The sequence below is a fragment of the Xyrauchen texanus genome, chromosome 14, assembly GCF_025860055.1.
Source record: "Xyrauchen texanus isolate HMW12.3.18 chromosome 14, RBS_HiC_50CHRs, whole genome shotgun sequence".
NCBI classification, from domain to species: domain Eukaryota; kingdom Metazoa; phylum Chordata; class Actinopteri; order Cypriniformes; family Catostomidae; genus Xyrauchen; species Xyrauchen texanus.
This window is the reverse complement of record NC_068289.1, coordinates 8,040,656-8,061,490: the sequence shown is the minus strand read 5'-3', so window position 1 is coordinate 8,061,490 and position 20,835 is coordinate 8,040,656. Positions and strand designations below refer to the sequence as shown.

Here is a 20,835-nt window from a genome sequence, read left to right as displayed (position 1 = left end):
TAATGTTTGAAAATCAAATTAAGTGAGTTGATTTATTTAATTTTGAGTTTGTGAACTAAGTGATTTATTTGACACTTAAAGAAATGGTACATGATGGACAGCTAATAGCATTTGACACCTGAACATTAAATAGGAATTCCCCAATAACAATCAAAGTTCCAAAAGATTGAAGTATTATGTATAAGTCTACATGGAATCATAATTGACACTATTTACTTTCTTATTACATGTTCCTGTTCTTTTTGTGAACGATCCATTAGTGGGTGTTGGAATATCATATATTATCTTGGTATTCTGTCGTCAAAATGTAACAACTTCAGCAACCTTTGAAAAAACATTCAACATCAACATCAACAAGCCTTGTTGAATATCCTGCTCCTTGAAAATATGTCAAATTACAGAAATCAAATGGATTGTAAATGGCCTATCTTGAGAAGTAAATAAATGTGTGTGTACAACGATGCATTATGTTACAGAAATATGCTCTTGACCTTTTCATGGGCTAGTATAAAAAGGGCCCTGCTTTGATTTAGCATCATCACATGGGAATGGATGACAAAATATTTTGGCTTATTCAGTAAGACCTGCCACTGGCAGCAATCATTCATTCGTTTGCTGTTGACTGGTTTCATTTCAAAATGTGTTGATGGATACAATAAAAGTTAGTTTGTGACTAAAGAAGTTTAGCAATTCAAGCCAAGCATCAAAGAAAGTGTTTATTTAAGGCCAATGTTTTTTTTTTTTTTAACAGGGATCCAAATCACTGCAGGTGGCGTGGAATGATATATAAACTGCGTGCCAAATTATTAGGCAAATTGTATTCCTCAGGATTAACTTTATTGTTGAACAAACACAATTCTCTTAGTCAATCCAAAATGTTATTGAACCTCAAAACTGAAGGTTTAACAAAGAAAAAGTGAGTTTTTTTATTTCTCAGGGGAATATATAAGTGTGCACATTTACTAGGCAACTATTAGTGTGCACAATTATTAGGCAACTAAATTACAAAAATAATTACTCAAATTGTTTATTCTCAATTTTTACATTAGGTGCAACAAATAAGTAACACAAAATGACAATTAAGTTAAATTGTTGGCCTTTCAAAAATATTCAGTGACCAATATAGTCACCTTTTCAATAACTGCCATGAGCCTTCCATCCATGGATCTGTCAGTTTCTTGATCTGTTCACAATCAACTTTCGTTGAAGCAGAAACCACAGCCTCCCAAATGCTGTTCAAAGATGTGTATTATCTTCCCTCACTGTAAAGTTCACATTTAAGAAGGGCCCACAAGTTCTCAGTAGGATTTAAGTCAGGTGAGGAAGGGGGCTAATTCATTATTTGGGCATCTTTGAGGCCTTTGCTGGCAAACCAAGTAGTGGAGTTCTTGGATGCATGTGATGGAGCATTGTCTTGCATAAAGATCATGACCTTCTTGAATACGGAGGACTTCTTCCTGTACCACTGCTTGAAGAAAGTACTTTCCAGAAACTGGCAGTAGATTTGAGAGTTGATTTTCAGTCCATCTTCAACTCGAAAAGGTCCAACTACCTCATCCATAATGATAGCAGCCCATACCAGTACCCTTCCTCTACCTTGCTGGCAACAGACTCGTAGTGTTACCCTGTGTCCATTACTGATCCAGCCACGGGCCCAACTACCTGGCCCATAAGCATCTCTCATATATAATCTGTCCATAAAACCTTTGAAAAATCTGTCTTCATGAAGATATTCAGTGGTGGTCATGTTTCAGCCTTCTTGTCCTTGGCTATGTCTCGGAGCACTTGTACTTCTGGACAATCCACGTAGGCATATTCTGGAATATGGTAGCATTGAAGTGAGGCATTCCCAAATAGAAGGAAACGTGAATCAAAATGAAATCCTACAATGCCACCCTGGGGGAGAGACAGGGAAATACTCCCAATAAGGGCACATGGGTAAGTCTTACCAATCGAAGGCAAAGACATAAAGAGAGATGCGAGTATTAATACAAAAACTATATTTTATTAGAACACTTCAGCATCATTAAAACGTATCATATAAGATTCTCTTTACCATGAAGCACAATAACAATTTTAAACCTAATGATTCTCCAGGGCCAGGCTTAGCAGGAACAAGTCAGGCTAGCCACAACTTGGGAGGTCATCCAAACCCACCTTAATTCACACAAAATCGTCAAGCACCACCCACACACACCAAAAGGAAGTTGTTGTGTCGACACACTCCGCATACACCACCGAATGAAGGCAGCTAGCCTCCCCTGTTCCCCACAGAGGCCTCACTGGCTCCTGGAGAGAAAAAGAGACAAATTAATCTGGGATTACACAGAAATAACACTAAACAATAATCAAAAATACATTTTACAGACACCTTGGTGTGGTGGCTATAGCACTCAGGCCCACTGATGCCACCACATGCAGCAGAGGTGGATAAACAGTGCCTGAGTGATGCCAGATTGATTGTTGGCAGGAAACAAATTGCAAATCCTAAATCACTATACAATAGAAATAATATGACACAGCAAAAACATACACCACATCAATAGGAAAGTGACAGTGTGGGAAAACGAACCTGAAATAAATTAAAAAACAAATCAGTAGAAACAACAACAAAATGAATTGACACTGTAGCTACGGAAAAACAAAACAAAGGGAGACACAGTGCAAAGTCCAAACAAAGGGAAACAAACAAATTGAAGCTGATATGCAGCACAGCTAACGAGAGACTCGTAAACAGACAGCCAAGCGAGCCGCAAAGCAAAACAGCAAAAACAAAGCCAGTAAGCAAAACAGCAGAGGTGTCACATATACCATCTTCGGCTAGGGATTTGTCTTAGAGAAGATTGGATGTTCAAATCCCCACTCTTACCTTAACAAAAAGACACGAGAGTTAAACTACATCTACCGAGCCCCAATGTGAAAAGGGAGAGGCGTACTTACGATTGGGTTAATCATACACCAGATCAAAATTTGTATGGTTATTCACAACAGGTAACGCGGCTCAGTAAACCGGCCATCATTCAACCACCTGCTAATGTTGCTGTTACAGTGAACATAATACAATAAATACCCCCACAGCAAGTGACCTAAATTAATATAAGACATACCTGAAAGCGACCTCTGCTGCCAACTCACCACAATGCACACGCCACCAGCTCTGCTCTAATCAAAGTGTACATAATCATATTAGCCTTGAGATCTTCCCAACATTACACCGGGAGCAAAGCCTCAACGTACCTGAACGGCAACGAAAAATGGAGATGCCAGGGAGCGAGGAACCCAGAATCACCAGGACACATATACACCAGTCAAAATAAGTATGGTATCTCCCACCTCTTTGGTCTGCCAAAGCCATACCCCAAACAGGCCAGTTGAATGGTTGAATCACTTATCCTGCCACAGGAGGATAATGGGTTCCTGGTAGCTTCACGCTTAATTCTTCTCAAGTCTTTTGCAGTTAATTTGTGCCTTTTCTTCTCCGTGCGTTCTTTGCGCCCCAGTTGACTATTCGCAATATAACGTTTGATTGTCCGGTGGTCAGGTAGTGGTAGTGATGCTGCCTAATAATTATGCACACCTTGATATAAGGTATCAGTCACTTTCGTCACACCCTTTCTCATTAAACAAATACATGCTACCTGAAAATTATTGAATCCAATAAGCATTCAAATTTATATGATGTGCATGGAAATAATGATAAGATCAGAATACTCACTTGCCTAATAATTGGGCATGCAGTGTATGTATATATATATATATATATATATATATATATATACACTACAGTTAAAAAGGTTTAGGGTCACTTACTCCTTTTTTCACATTTTAGAATAATAGTAATGTCATCACAACTTTGGAATATTAGAAATGGAAATATGGGAATTATGTTTGCCTCGATATTGCAGAAATGTACTCTTGGCGGCTTCTTGGGGTATCACCCTGGGATGCTTTTTAAACGGTATTGAAGGAGTTCCCATCTATATGCTGGGCACTTAGTGTCTGATTTTCATAATTATCCATTCATCCATTTCAAGTTTTTTTATTTATGTCAATGGTTTGATGTTACCAGTTATAGTGGGATAAAACCTAGCATTTTTATATAGGGGTGGTCCCTAGGTCAGAAAAGTTTGACATCTCCTGTTATAAGACCCTGATGGACATGTTGGTAATGTAAAGAAAGCTAATAAAATAACTAGTCTACAGAGACCCTAAACAATAAGATTTCGAACACAAATGTTGAATAAAAGCAAACATGAAAGCAAGTAAAAAATCACTGTCCGGCCATTGAAGAGCCCCTATACAAAGGCAATAATTAGACTTAATTTAGGTCCTCTATTCTCTACTGTTCTATAGACCAAATAAATAACGATTGTTCTGTTAATGAATCCCTACATGTATGTAAACACATTTATGATGGTTTAAGATGAGTAACTTATTAATACAAGAGACTGACTACCCCCTAGTGGACAATGTGGAAACATACAATAAAAACAGTACAATGATTTTGATTTTAATATTGTATTAAATGTATTCTTAACAGTACATTTTGAACTCTGCAACTTAATCTTAACTTAAATTCTTAACTTAGAAAGAAAAAAAAATCAGTAAAATGATTGCCAATCGAAACAATGTTTCTCTAAAAACAGAAAGAATAATTAAGATTGTTCTTATTTTTTATATTATAGAAGTTGGTGTATTGAATCCAGAGATATGGCACACAAGGTCTATTTCAAAAAATAAACCTAAAATATAGAACAATCCTTACAACATTCCAAACAAGAACAACATCCACTAACATTTGAACCACCACTGTATTTCAGACAAATGCATGCAGTGTATTGTGAATGAGCAGATTTATTTCTGTAGCTGTGAATTTCATTGTTTCCCAAGCCTGTGTGTTTATCTCACCTCTCCCTGTTGGATTTCTCACACTGTTGCAACAGTCTTCTCTCCATCTGCTGAATCGGCAAAATGATAATGCAATGCAAAAGGTGTGACAATCTTTACAGTTTGGGCCGCTCAGCACAAGACTTCTTCTTTGATTAAACTGTGTCGGCCTGCAAGCTTTAAAAAAAATGCCAAGACAAACATAATGAACCAATCTAAAAAATGGACAGTGTTCAGACTGGGCCAAAGGTCTAAATCAGTGTTTTTTAACCAAGGGGCCTAGGCCCACTGTGGCCTCACCAAACGTCTGCAAGACGACCTTCTGTTATGTTAAATTAATCTAACTTAATTAAAAGGCTTAAAACTGCTAATAATCAAGAAGTAGGCCTACAAAATTACAGCTCCTGAAATTGGCTTCAAATATTGTCTTGGACAATGAGTCACCTTGGAGACAAAAAGATTGTTACAACTAGTCTAAATAAATATTGAAGAGAAAATGCTTTAAAACTCTTATAAAAAAAAAACCCTCCAGCAATTCCTCTATACTTGAGCTCAGTTCACCAGAGACTATTTGAGTATCTAGTTTTGCACACAAGAGAACATTCTCTCATCAGCCACATATTCCTCTAAATCTCCTGAGGCCAAGTTAAATAACAGAAGACTCATTTGCTGTGGATGGGAGGATCTGATATGCAGCAGGAGGAGAGAGAGCAGTCGCTTGTAAAAAACTGCCAGAGTTAATGATGGCTACTTACAGCAGGTTGTCCATTTGTGATTAGACACTATCCATCACACGGACATGGGGAACACATTTGGTCTGATGCTGATAAATCAAATCTGCTCCTAATGATACCGCTCAAGGGGTCTTCCTCTTCATTTATAGATGTGCTTATCTTCTTGTTAATCTCACAGAAACCTTTCCCCATCCCATAAATAACATTACTTTTAATCATACATGTTGTACACAAACATTATGCTTACTGAGCTTGTTTTAGGCCTTGCACTATGTAATTCTATTCTTAATTCAACATGAACCACCAGACAATTTGTTTCATAGATCATTTCGGCCTTAGGTGTGCTATCTATTTTGTGTGTGTGTGTGTGTGTGTGTGTGTTACACTGATGGCTATACACCAAAGCTCTAATTTTCTGCTCCAATGTGCATTTTTGTGAAGACCTTGTAAATGTGGCCCATATCAGAAAATGTTATGAATAGGCAACACCCCTAAACTGACCCATGTTTGAAAAACCCTCTAACCTGGCATGTCCATCACAATTAAACCAACAGAGATGGTATGGAAAAAGAGAATGGTAGTCAAACTGTTATGCTGTGGAGGCTGGTGAAAAAAATGCATGTTGATTAATTATAAGCTTAAGGGGAGTCAAGATGCAACCTCAATAGAACAGAGAAAATATTGTCTCAAGTGTGCAATTATGATGAACGCTGAGTTTGCTTGATGTAAAAAATCCATGAATTACAAGTCACACCGCATCTGTGATACTGTATTTATCCGATGTAATTCCACATATGAAAGTAACCCATGTAGATCATATTGAAAATGTTGGATTCAATGTGATTTTTTCTGTTCACACAGTCATCCAAAAACAGAACTGTGTCGGATCTGGGACAGATTGAGCTGCAGTGAGAGTCTATATGTTGGTTCATGTGCATAGCCAACCGAAAACAAGATGCATACTGAATGTCATGACAACAGCAAAGCGGCTCTGATGCAGCATTTTCTCTGTAGGTCCTTGCAATGCAAGTAAATGGTGACAAAAACTTCCAAATGGTAAATGGTGACCAAAAAGAATCTCCAGTCAGACCAAAATATATAGTTTTACTGGTAATCTTGTCATTGCAGTCTCTAGGCACGATCATGATTTTAAGCTTGATTACACAGAGTAAAAAGGTGCCTGGGTTTGTTCCTGGCAGCCAGTAGATACTCTAATCCCACCCCCTTTGTAATCCTACCCATATTGAACCTCTAAAGGCTGAGTTGCAGCCAGCAACATCTTGAGTAAACTTTTTTACCATCTTCTAAATGGCGCTATTGAGTGTAATCAAGCTTGAAATCATTATCACCAAGGATCTGCTGATGTCAAGATGTATGGTGAAAATGAGTTATATTTTTTGTCTGTTCTCACACTAAACAACTTGGATTTATTTGGAAGACATGGATTAAACCACTGGAGCCTTATTAATTATTTTTATGCTGCCTTTATTTGCTTTTGGAGCTTCACATTTTTGGTCACCATTTACTTTGATTGCAAGGACCTGAAAAACTGAGATATACTTCGTTTGTGCTCAGCAAAAAAAAAAAAAGAAAGTTATACACATCTGGGATGGCGTGAGGGTGAGTAAATGATGGGAGAATTTCCCATTTTGGGTGAACTATTTCTTTAATTAAAAAGTACTTGCCGCTGCAGACGCTAGATGGCGCTGTGGTCTCACATGTGCGCTGACATCATGCTCTCTCCACACTTCCCAGAATGCACCACTGTGCTGCTAGTGCGGTTAGCCTGCGCTTGCCGATCACACACATCTCTATACATACGGCTTCTGGAATTCCTTACTTTATAGTGGTCTATCTAAAGCGATATGCCTCCAAAAAAGCCAGCTCAAGCTACAGGCAATAAGAAAACCCAAGAGAAGAAGAAAGAGAAAATCATTGAGGTGAGATTTGTTGAATTTACGCACTCCTGCAGCATGCTGAACTCTGGGCCTTGTGCTCTCATTCACTCAGTGTGACACATTTCAGCAAAATGTCATGATATTAAAGTCTAAAGTGAATGAAAGTAGCAGAATAATGAGTTATATATTTGTTAAATAGAGCTAGACAAAGCAGTCTCATATGTTATTGTCATCTTGATGAAAATTAAAGGGGAATTAAAGCTGTGAAATGAGCTAACCTGCTAAACAGGACACATTTAGGCGGTGTGCTAAACTCTGGTGAGCTGTCTACCTAAATCCACCAAAGGGTCGGTCGTTGGAACGTTCTTCTAGAATGATTGCGTTCCAATTGTGGCGATTTTGAGAGTCAGCGTGAGCGACTTGAACATTCTTGTTGTTTTTGTAGTTCCTTGTCTTATGACTGAACTTTAGAGGCGCTTTTGTATGATGGTGTGAGCTAAAAGAGCCCCAAAATAAGTTTAACTAGTAAAAATAAATTGTTATTAGCATGATCATATTAAGAACTGGCTTGATTGAAACAACATCCCATTTTACAAGCATAACATGATATTGATTTCTGACTTATAAACTGATTATGTAACCTGTTGGTTTCACCAATTGTTTGCTGGAATGTTTTTATAATAAGCCATTGGTGCAATTGTCACTGAACTATTTCCTGCAGGATAAAACCTTTGGACTGAAAAACAAAAAGGGAGCTAAACAACAGAAGTTCATCAAAACTGTCACTCATCAAGTCAAGTATGGCCAGCAGAATGCACGGCAGGTAACATAACGCTCATTTAAGTGTACTTTTCTTAAGTCTGAAATCCCAAGCCAGTGATCCGGAGTTCTGTTTTTTTTCTTTGTCTATAGGTTGCTGCCGAAGGTGATAAGAACAAAAAGAAGGATGACAAGAAGAAGGAGCTGTCTGAGTTGAATGAGCTCTTCAAGCCAGTGGTGGTTGCTCAGAAAGTCAGCAAAGGTTACTGATGATGGATATTGAGTATTGAATGAGGGACAAAAACTTGTTAAACTTTTCTCCTAATCTAAAGCCAGATGGCTGACATGTAAAACGGGCTGTTAGTTTCTTTGACATTAAGAAAAACCTGAAATTGATAATACCACGAGTATAGCCCAGTGAACAACAAAGCCGTAATTAATTCAAACAATGGTGTTACTGGTTCTGTAAAGGTTGTACACTGAAGAAATTGGTTGAAAATATCTTATACTTTTTGGATATCATTTCTGTTCATTCAAAAGTAGAGACTGTTTCAAAGACATACAGTTCTGTGCAAAAGTTTTAGGCACTTGTGAAAAACTTGAAAGTGAGGATTTCCTAAAAAATAGTTTTCATTAATCAATTAACATCATAAAAAGTCCAGTAAACAGAAAAACAGCTAAATCAATATTTGGTGGGAACGCTGTTGCCTTTAGCACCAATTCTCATACTTGCACCTGGACACAGTTTTTCTTGGTTGTTGGCAGATAGGATGTTCGAAACTTCTTGAAGAATTTGCCACAGTTCTTTTATATATTTAGGCTGTCTCAATTGCTTCTGTCTCTCTATATAATCTCAGACTGACACGATGTTCAGTGGGGGGCTCTGTAAGGACCATGTCATCTGTTGCAGGGCTCCCTGTTCTTCTATTATGTTTGCAAAAGGAATGTTGGGGAGTATAAAATGTATATTTCCTATTGACAGTAAAGTTGCTGATATAAATAACCATCTTAAGACAAATGTTTTTGTGAAATATCTTATGAGCCTAAAACCTTTGCACAGTACTGTAACTCCACAAACAGACCAGAATATGCAGACTGACTCTCTAGTTTATAACCTGTGCGGCCTGACTCCAAGGAGTTGTGCAAAGCCAGCCAAAAAGATTGGAACTTGTGATTTCATTATTTATTTTTTGCCAACACTTACCGTTTTTGTGTTAAGCATCAGAGAGTCTATTAACCGTCCAATGTCATCCCATCTAAGGCGGAGACTACTTTTGTCTTCATCTGCATGTCAGTTACTTTTGTTCTAGCTAGAGGTCGACAGAAAGTGGATTTTGCCAATACTGATAACTGATGTGGTGGAAAAGGCTGATAACTGATTAACTGGCCGAAAGTTTCAAGATTCCTAGAATGTTATGAGATTTTCTTAGCCGTCACAGACATTAAGCCCAGAGTACAAAATTAATAAAATCCCAGATTTTGTTTATTTTTCAACCAATTATAATCAGAGAAAAAGATGTGGGTGCATAATGTGGGACTTCTATCACTAAATTAGCTTAAAACACATTTATTCTGAAATGACGGAGAATTGGCTCCTTTACAAAACTAATTATTATATATCATTATTATGACAGTTTATCAGGTCAAGATGTGCTGATGAGGGACGTTTCCATATAGTCGCATTTTTCAAAGCTTAATTATTAGAGGAACACGGAGGTATAAATAAAACTAGCCGCAACTGTCAGAATTAGGGGTGCAAGCATAATTTTGCTATAAGCAAAATTCTATATCATGGTATAAGAAATTTTATGTCATGGTAAAGTTATACATCACAATGTAGTTTATTTTTCTTTTGGAAAAAATAAATATCCATGTGTAAGGTGTGGGTGATGAGCAAAATATTATATATTGATATTCTTAAGTTTTGTTGATAATGATATGTACATGAAGATAGGCCTATAGCCTGTTTTTTTTCTTTTTTTTTTATCTGAAAAAATAATAGTTTATTTAAAACCAAAGTAGTCTAATGGAACACCTGTTATGTCAATTGCAATGAGTAAAAACTTTCTCAATCAATGAATAATATTCTATGCATATTTTTTCAATCCAAGCACCATAAAGAGGCTTCTCTGTACAGCAGACATTTTTTATTTTGGAGCAAACCCCTCCACCAAATATTTGTTTTAAAGTTAGCCTTCCACTGGACACTGCAAACATTTTTAGCAACCATATTGCCTACTAGATATAAATGCACAGGTGACTAAGCTGTCATTTATTTAATAATTTCTGAGGGAATTTATTCAGTGCGATTGCTTCGTTGTCTGTGTCGGTACAGATGCGGGTAGGAAAGCTTGACGGGTGTCAGCAACTATAAAGAGCAGCGGGGCTTTTAGCGGAGGGTCCATTTCACATAACGGAGAACGCATCATTTAATAATGCATTTTCTCTTGAAATATAAAGTGATTAGAACCTGAGGCACTCTCTTTCTCCCCGTGCATGCTGTGCATCATAAAGAGCACTTTCATCCATGAATTTGAGAAAACGGCACCTTCAAATGCAAAAAAATTAATTCCTTCTTGAGTCTTGACTTGATTTTGAGTCGTTCGGCAGTCTGTGTTCATCTCTCTGACTGGTTTCATCCCTCACTTTTGTCTTAGTCTCACGTGCAGCGAGGAGGAGCCGGTATAGAAAATTCTCTACCGGTTGACATTTTATTCCGTCCCCACAATACATATCCCCATACCAAATAGCCCTTATCGAAATGGAACCGAAAGTTCTAAAACCGATATATCGGTCTACCTCTAGTCCTAGCTAGAATTATGCAGCTGCGTGTTAATATATATATATATTTTTTTTTTGTTGCAACCAAATCATATAAAGAGTTTTGTCCTGATTTTGAATTATTATTACTATATACTAATAACACAGTTCCTCTTTTATAATGATTTGATGTTACTCTTCTTTCTTTTCAGGTGTGGATCCCAAGTCAGTGCTGTGCGCTTTCTTCAAGCAAGGCCAGTGCACCAAAGGTGATAAGTGTAAGTTCTCTCATGACCTCAGCTTGGAGAGGAAGTGTGAGAAGAGAAGTTTGTATGTGGATGGCAGAGATGAAGACCTGGAGAAAGGTGAGACCAACATTACTTTCATAGCACTGTGATCAACTGATATGGGGTTTTCAATGGCTGATACCAATGTCTAGATAACAGGAAGGCCAAAATAATGGAGATAGATTTTTAATATAATTCCATGACAGTAAATGAGATGAACTCTTATTTTACATATTATAAACCATATTTGTAAATTCATATTTGCCCAAAATGCACTTCAAAAAATGAAAATATAAATAATTTTAATTCCTTGGTAAGACTGTTTTTAGATTTCAGGTCTGTCACAAGTAGAGTTTTTGTTAAACATTTCTGTTAATCAGCCTAGTAGTCAATTCAGTTTTATTTCAGCCTGGCTAATTTATTGATGTAAGTTATGCATACTTAGAATCAGCAAATAGATTTTTAAATATTGCTCATAATATTATATAATTCTGTTTTTAACTTGCATTTTTATTTTGAAATTGCAGACACCATGGATAATTGGGATGAAAAGAAACTTGAGGAAGTTGTGAACAAAAAACATGGAGAGGATGAAAAGAAGAAAGCAAAAACACAAATTGTTGGTTCTGGCTAGATTTATTATTTAGTTCATCACACCCAAATGTCCATTTCAAAAAAAGAAATGATTGTGATCTTCAATAATTTCTATCTTTACTTAAAAGTAAAAAAAAAAAAAAATAATAAAAATCTCATCATTTACTCACCCTTATGCCACACCCAGATGTATGACATTTTCTTCTTCTGAACACAGATTTTTTTAAGAATATCTCCTCACAGGGTCCTCACAGTGCAAGTAAATGGTAACCAGAACTTTGAAGGTCCAAAAAGCATGTAAAGGTAGTATAAAATTAATCCATATGACTCCATTAGTTTAACCCATGTCTTCAGAAGTGATATGATAGATGTGGGTAAGAAACAGATCAACATTTAAGTATCAATCTCCACTTTCACATTCAGCAACCTATTTTTTGAGGCTGGTCAAAGGTGGAGATTAATAGTGAAAAATTATTTTATATTGATTTGTTTCTCACCCACATCTATCATCGCTTTAGAAGATTTAACCACTGGAGTTTTATGGATTATTTTTATGCTGCTTTTATGTGCTTTTTGGATCTTCAAAGCTCTGATCACCATTCGCTGGCATTGTGAGGACCTACAGAGCTGAGATATTCTTCTTAAAATCTTCCATTTGTGTTCAGCAGAAGAAAGTCATACACATCTGGAATGGCGTGAGGGTGAAGACAGTATTTTAATTTTTGGGTGAACTAACCCTTTAATATTGATTTGATTTTTATGGTTATTTATATTAGATTTATCAGCTCCCATCGAAAATCCACAAATAATCGTATATATTTGTTTTTAAGGTGTGTAGGTATTTTCTTGATGCCATTGAAATCAACAAGTATGGCTGGTTTTGGGTTTGTCCTGGGGGAGGTGACAACTGTATGTACCGCCACGCTCTTCCTGTGGGGTTCGTTCTGAAGAAGGACAAGAAGAAGGAGGAAAAGAATGAGGAGGAGATCTCACTGGAGGATTTAATAGAGACTGAGGTGAGAGAAGAGAAAAGGAACACTTTAGAGCAACCCTCTACGATCATGTTGGAGAAAGAATTGTCATTGACTAGTATTTTTTTGTTTTTACTCACCAGACTTTTGATGACATGTAAGCATTATGCAACTTAAAAATATATTAAGCAAACTGAGAGAAGGGGGCCTCTTCATATATATTCACGCAATATAGTATATTGTAATTATTTTTCTTTAGATTTTGCTTTATGAATTTAGTCACATTTTATGTACAACATTCACATTCTATCAATTTATATGATGTCATGAAATTGCTTTTTTAGTAATGATACAAGCTGTTGTCACTGTTTGAAATTTTGTACAAATTAAAAAAAAAAAAACAATTAACTAGATGGGAAGCTAATAATGAAAATTAGGGGTCATGATTGTGAAATTTGGCTGACAATTGTCTGTTTTAGATGTTTCACGATGACTATTAATTACCATACAAACACACTATGTGTGCATGCACACAACAGAAGTCATTTCGAAGACAAATTTAGCTTGGTCATATAATAAAATAAGGCTAAATTTAAAAGTATAACATTTAAAATTGTTAAAATAATATTTTAATTACCAAAATATGTCTAAACTAAAATATATATCTCATATTTGTCCGATTTACTTTTGATCCATTGGACTTTTTCAATGTTTTGTTTTCTTTTGCTTCTTATGTAACCCAGCCAACCTGTATAGCTATTATATTATTTTATATTATATTATGCGTTAGTAAAATATTTCTGCCTTAAATTCTTCACTTTCACACATTATTTTAAGGCTCTCTGATTAACTCACAAGCCCTCATTTCTCATGAAGGAAGACTCTGAGATTCTGTTTCTTGCATTTGATCATCTACACAGAAATAGAGCAAGGCATCTCCTCTCTCACTGCGTGTCTGTTAATAAACCCACAATGACATGGACATTAGCAATTATATGGCCATTAAGTGAAGCTGCATTGTGTTCACAAAATTAATAGGTTTATACCTTGTTTGTTTTGGCGGGAGTTTGTCGCAAGCCTCTGTAGATGACATGCACATCAGAGCGCTTGAGAAGTGGTTCATCTTCACATGCTCTCAAAAGAGCTGCTCTTGAGACTTCAGCGGGGCGGTTCCCGGAGATCAACTGAATGAGACACAAGTGATTTTGCCTGCTCGCTCATGAGACAGCATGCAGGGAAAGACAAGGCTAAATCCAGCTTCTTAATCAACTGCTTTTTGTTCAGTAAAAGGGCCTCGGTGCTTCGAACCTACACAACTCTATCACTGGCTTGTGAAATGTTAATATTTACTTGCCAGTGGCTAATAACAGACATTTTTTGGTCACAGTGCGAAATGTACTTGCATATGTGAGTGATTTACTCGCAATGTAGAGGGCTGTAGAGTGTAAACTAGAGCTGAGCTGCCTGCAATTTGAAAGTAAACACGTTTTTAAAGTGTTGTTGATTGGATCTGTTAGTGTTTTTAGAAGTTTTGTTAAGATCACCTGTTGTTGTAGCGATGTGCCCTTGGAGCGAACGTCACTCGAATTACTCTGGAAACGTTCTTGGCCTGGAAGAGAAGTAAAAGGCAAGAGAAAATGGCTAAAGCAGAGGAGGACATGGAGAGAAAGAAAGCCGACTTCAAAGCTGGCAGGGCTCTTGGGGTGAGTAAAGATGATGTCACTGCTGATTTCCTCTGTTTGCATGATTAACAGCAGCACAGTTCAGCTGAATTAAATGGATGTTTTAACAGTGAAGCAATTATTTCACCAGTGGGTGGCAGTAAAGTTTTGGTATCAAAGAAAGCTGTTTGTACTAGGGCCATGATCTTCAAAAACTTATGCTGTTATAATAGTGTTGTCTGTAGCTTTGTATCTGTAGCACATCTGTTTCATGGATTGCCCTGTAGGTCAGTGGAAGAGAAGTGTTTGAGTTCCGGCCCGAGCTTGTTGACGACGATGATGATGAGGCTGATGATACCAAATATGCTACAGACGACGATGATGATGATAACGACAATGAACTTTCTAATCAGGTATAATATTTCCTGCTTTTTTACCCAGAATACAACACTGCCCCATTAGCTTGCATACTTAAATAATTTAACTTAAGCATTTTGCATGAAAACAGTGAATTGTACCATCTATCGTTTAATGTACATTGTTCCTGTCTATGCTGCATATGCACGTAATACTCGATTTACATTTTCCTCACTCTTTCAGACATTTTAATACGATTGTCTTTGCAGGTAGAGGATGCAGATGACATACAAGATATTGACATTGCTAGATTTATCCTTAAAGAAGTGGACAATGCAGGTATAACTGTGGCAGCAGCAGACAGGTTTACTGCCAGAGCTCCTCACATTAATGACACGGATGGTAAGAGACTTCTGAATATCTTCTAGAATTCATGCAGAATTAATTCTTTAAACATAACATTGTTTATAATTTTTCATTTAACCATTGTGGTTGGTTGTGCAAACACCTTTTATGTTCCCTGTCTAAAATGACTGTTTGATGAGATTGTTAACAAATCTCCTATGTACTGTTTTGTTTTCATTATTTGAAAATTTGTGATCACAACAGTTATATTCAGAGTTGGTCAAAACATTAAAAAGATGAGGTAGCCATGTTTTATATATCATTGGAAAGGTCTCAATTAGTGAAATGCAGTGAGCAAATTTGTTTCATTCAGAGGCCAAACAGTAGTGTCTTTTTGTCACGTGTTTCCTTATTACTTCCTGAAACATACAGGTGAAACTCAAAAAATTAGAATATCGTGCAAAGGTTCATTAATTTCAGTAATTCAACTTAAAAGGTGAAACTAATATATTATATAGACTCATTACAAGCAAAGTAAGATATTTCAAGCCTTTATTTGATATAATTTTGATGATTATGGCTTACAGCTTATGAAAACCCCAAATTCAGAATCTCAGAAAACTCGAATATTGTGAAAAGGTTCAGTATTGTAGGCTCAAATTGTCACACTCTAATCAGCTAAACACCTGCAAAGGGTTCCTGAGCCTTTAAATGGTCTCTCAGTCTGGTTCAGTTGAATTCACAATCATGGGGAAGACTGCTGACCTGACAGTTGTGCAGAAAACCATCATTGACACCCTCCACAAGGAGGGAAAGCCTCAAAAGGTAATTGCAAATGAAGTTGGATGTTCTCAAAGTGCTGTATCAAAGCACATTAATAGAAAGTTAAGTGGAAGGGAAAAGTGTGGAAGAAAAAGGTGCACAAGCAGCAGGGATGACCGTAGCCTGGAGAGGATTGTCAGGAAAAGGCCATTCAAATGTGTGGGGGAGCTTCACAAGGAGTGGACTGAGGCTGGAGTCACTGCATCAAGAGCCACCACACACAGACGGGTCCTGCACATGGGCTTCAAATGTCAAACGTCTTAACCTGGGCTAAAGAAAAAAAGAACTGGTCTGTTCCTCAGTGGTCCAAAGTCCTCTTTTCTGATGAGAGCAAATTTTGCATCTCATTTGGAAACCAAGGTCCCAGAGTCTGGAGGAAGAATGGAGAGGCATACAATCCAAGATGCTTGAAGTCCAGTGTGAAGTTTCCACAGTCTGTGTTGGTTTGGGGAGCCATGTCATCGGCTGGTGTTGGTCCACTGTGCTTTATTAAGTCCAGAGTCAACGCAGCCATCTACCGGGACATTTTAGAGCACTTCATGCTTCCTTCAGCAGACAAGCTTTATGGAGATGCTGACTTCATTTTCCAGCAGGACTTGGCACCTGCCCACACTGCCAAAAGTACCAAAACCTGGTTCAATGACCATGGTATTACTGTGCTTGATTGGCCAGCAAACTCGCCTGACCTGAACCCCATAGAGAATCTATGGGGCATTGCCAAGAGAAAGATGAGAGACATGAGACCAAACAATGCAGAAGAGCTGAAGGCCGCTTTTGAAGCATCTTGGTCTTCCATAACACCTCAGCAGTGCCACAGGCTGATAGCATCCATGCCACGCCGCAATGAGGCAGTAATTAATGCAAAAGGGGCCCAAACCAAGTACTGAGTACATATGCATGATTATACTTTTCAGAGGGCCGACATTTCTGTATTTAAAATCCTTTTTTTTTTATTTATTTCATGTAATATTCTAATTTTCTGAGATTCTGAATTTGGGGTTTTCATAAGCTGTAAGCCATAATCATCAAAATTATATCAAATAAAGGCTTGAAATATCTTACTTTGCTTGTAATGAGTCTATATAATATATTAGTTTCACCTTTTAAGTTGAATTACTGAAATTAATGAACTTTTGCACGATATTCTAATTTTTCGAGTTTCACCTGTACATATAACATAGGCAATTACATCTTAACCTAAGCAGACTATTCCAATTCAAACGAGCCCAAACACAACCAAATATGATTAGTAGATCTTTAAATATTCCTCAGAGTTTGCATGGAAAGATGATGCACACATGCCCGAGGGCTTTGTGTGTGCAAACGCACATCCACATATGTGCTCATCTAAAGGATTGGGATGCTCCTGAACACTTAATGTTTCTGTATTTTGTAGTGTAATCTTTTTTTACACTGGGAACACCATATCAATAACATTTGAAGAAAATGATCTAAAAAAAAAAAAAAAGTGTTTATATGCTTCCTATGAACAAAATAATAAAATTAAAAAGTTAAGCAGTCAGTTTTGTGTACAAACTTAAGTAGTAAAAAATATATATATAGATTTATTTGTGGTAAGGCCAGTGAAAATATTGACAGAGAAAGAACACATCTGGACTACTACACTGGCCGGGCCAACAGAAATAATCCTTATTGTTGAGACCTGACCGTATTTCAAAAAGCAATCACTTGTGAAGTGTAGAATTACTGCTCTTTAGAAGAATAAAAAAAAAGTGTAAATGTAACATTTCACTATATCTTTAGCCATCTCTATGGTTCTAGATTTTATGGTGCTTTAGTCCTTTACTAACCTAAGAGCATCTTCCATCGTTCTTCCTGACCTTGTGTAGTAATTCATGGTTAGGTGTCAATTATCATCTATAAATGGCATTCTGTGGAGTCTGCGGATGTCCCACTGATCTCTCTGTTGTGGTTCTTTTCTCCCTACAGACATTAAATTGAGTGAAGCCTCAGGCGGAACCATGGAGAATGGAGAACACAGCGAGGACCAAACACTGGAGGAGGACGGGGATGGGGAGGATGGGGAGGAGGAGTCCGAGGCGGTGCCAGTGGATGAGAACCTCTTCACCGGGGAGGACCTAGACGAACTGGAGGAGGAGCTTAACACACTGGACCTGGACAAATAAAGACTGGGACTGTTGAATCATTCATGAACTACACATGGCTTGAAGTGAATGACAATATTTTCACAAATAACTACTACCAAATTTGCCATGTCAGAAACAACCGCTCTGCCTGCAATATGCACCCTCATCACTCGAGATGTCCTGGGAAGCTACAGGAGAGAATGGAGAAGCTGTGGCTCTTGTTCTCTTTCAGATTTAATTAGTTTCCCCTTTTTTTTTTAATTGCTGTCTACCCAAATAAAGCACAGTCAGGTGAGGGTCTTCATTTGGATCTGTCTGGGTCCATGTGGTTCAACAGCAGGAACGAAGTCAAAAAATTTCTACGGTTATTGGTTTGATACTTTTGATTTAAGGTGTGCAACTAAAATAACAGGGCACAAGTTAGAGTTTCCCTCTTCAAGCACTATTGGAATTGGGTTTACCCATCTCTATGGTGATCTGAAATGTTTCTTTAATGAATGCAAAGAATTCATTCTATGGAATCTAAAATGTAACCACCTGCATGCCTGTATCAGGATCAGAAAGTAAATGGTCAATAAGTGTGATGCTGACATTCAAGTGTCCCATAATCAGTTGATGAGATTGAGGTGTCGAACGTGAAATATCTTGGATGCAGATGTGGCATTACAGAAGGATATGTGAAAGACATTATTGCTAGTCAGATTTGATGTTTTGAAGTGCTTTCAGGAAGTGAGAGAACGATGAGCTTGTAAAATGGTATTAATGTCTGTTCTTTTCTATTAAAATGTTTTAAACTGCCCTCCCACCAACACATCACAAGAAATTGTAAATAAAAGGATATCAGAGACTGATTTTGAGTTAAGATTCGTAATTCAAGTGTTTGGAATTGCGAATGGGATCATTTAAGGCTTTAAGCAGTGTTTTGTAGTCAAAAAATGTATCTTTTTGCTATTTACTACTAATGTCTGGTCGTAACTGTTTGGTGCGGTGGAATTTGTGTTTTTTTGCAGACCCTGTTAAGTGTAAACATGCTTCTTAATTCAGTGGTGAGATTATCACCTCAAAGCAGACAGTTGCTTAATCTTAGGTAATATTTTAGTAATGTACAGATCATAAAACAAACTTGTCCAGATGTTTTTCCAACAGACCATAAACATTCTTAATGTAACTCACTCCACTAATTGCTTGGCTTGTGCTGTTTAGAGAAGGCTGACATGCAGACAAATGGTCAGAGGACTGGTATTTCCTATGATCTGCACGAGAAAGCATGATAACCCCCCTCTACTCGTTCTCATGAATATATGCCCAAGTGCAATTGTGCTTCTACAGATACAGAGTCCCACCAAAAATTGTGTAGAACAGCATTCCCACGGTCATGGAAAACCTTTTCTTGAAAGTTTTCCTGGCCAGGAAAAATAATAGAAATTTCTTAGATTGTATAAAAAAAATTCTAGTTATGCTTTGCGCAAGACATTGTGATGTCAGAGTTAAGAGTGAATACAGTAGTATTTGTTATTGGGTTCTTTTAGATGTATAGGATAGGAGATTGCCCTAGAGTGAGTTTCTACAAAAAAGCCCAGCCATAGCAGGAAAAAGGTGTTTATATTTAGGCTTTGTTATTTAATTACCTCTTTGACATCCAGAGAAATTAATCTGATCTTTTTGACATTATAATGCAGCCCTCCTAGACGCCCCCACATGAGAGATCATCTCAAACTGAAAATATCCCCTGGTCAAGGGTGGCCAGTTTTGTAATTATTGCCAGCTTATAATGCATGCCTGGACTCTTCTACAGACACTTTCCTCATGTTTGCCTCATTTTGAAAGTTATTTATTTTCACCAGTACAAATGAAGCGTGCTAGTTGTAAGAACAAGAAAAATTACTCTATAGGACATTAGCCGAGCCTTAGACAAGTTACACAATGTAGTGTTCAATTTTTAATTAGTGTAACCATTTTATTGGTGGATATTGGAATAAAGTAAAATAAGTGGAATGAGCTCTAAACCTTAAAGGGTTATTTCATCCAAAAATGAAAATAATCTAATTATTTACTCACCCTAATGCCATCCCAGATGTGGATGGCTTTCTTTTTCTGCTAAACACAAAGATTTTTAGAAGAATATTTCAGCTCTGTAGGTCCATACAATGCACATGAACCTATATGACTCCAGAGGTTGAATCCATTCAAAGCAATATGATAGGTGTGTGTGAGAAACTTAAACATCAATATTTAAGTCCTTTTATACTTTAAATATCCACTTTCATTTACACATTCTTCTTTAGTTTTTGGCGATTCATATTCTTCATGCATATTGCCACCTACTGGGCAGGGAGAGGAATTTATTGTAAAAAATGTTGATGTTTCTCACCCACACCTATCATCGCTTCTGAAGATTTAACCTCTGGAGTCTTATAGATTAATTTTATGCTGCCTTTATGTGATTTTTTTTGACCTTAAAAGTTCTGGCCACCATTCACTTGCATTATATGGAACTACAGAGCTAAACTATTCTTCTAAAAGATTTGTGTTCAACAGAAGAACGAAAGTCCTACAAATCTGGGATGGCATGAGGGTAAATAAATGATACGAGAATTTTCATTTTTAGGTGAACTGTCCCTTTAAAACTCAACTTATGAATCTATACAGTTT

The 20,835-nt window shown here is 37.1% G+C and overlaps 1 protein-coding gene across 1 annotated transcript; it reads left to right on the top strand.

Annotated features, from left to right (window-relative positions):
• Window positions 1-7,396: 7,396 nt before the first annotated feature.
• On the top strand, window positions 7,397-19,193 carry LOC127655002 (zinc finger CCCH domain-containing protein 15-like). The gene is made up of 10 exons (XM_052142595.1): window positions 7,397-7,561; window positions 8,241-8,342; window positions 8,432-8,540; window positions 11,251-11,403; window positions 11,853-11,944; window positions 12,750-12,935; window positions 14,447-14,593; window positions 14,839-14,964; window positions 15,178-15,310; window positions 18,026-19,193. Exons 1-10 carry the CDS (start codon window positions 7,487-7,489, stop codon window positions 18,220-18,222), a joined length of 1,320 nt encoding a protein of 439 aa, XP_051998555.1. The 5' UTR covers window positions 7,397-7,486; the 3' UTR covers window positions 18,223-19,193.
• Window positions 19,194-20,835: the final 1,642 nt, after the last annotated feature.

Bases quoted from the DNA above. Each gene is read 5' to 3' on its own strand.
- LOC127655002 (XM_052142595.1), top strand. From the start codon at position 7,487: ATGCCTCCAAAAAAGCCAGCTCAAGCTACAGGCAATAAGAAAACCCAA. The intron at 8,541-11,250 runs GTTACTGATGAT...CTTTCTTTTCAG, and splicing joins TGCTCAGAAAGTCAGCAAAG to GTGTGGATCCCAAGTCAGTG. The intron at 14,594-14,838 runs GTGAGTAAAGAT...ATTGCCCTGTAG, and splicing joins AAGCTGGCAGGGCTCTTGGG to GTCAGTGGAAGAGAAGTGTT.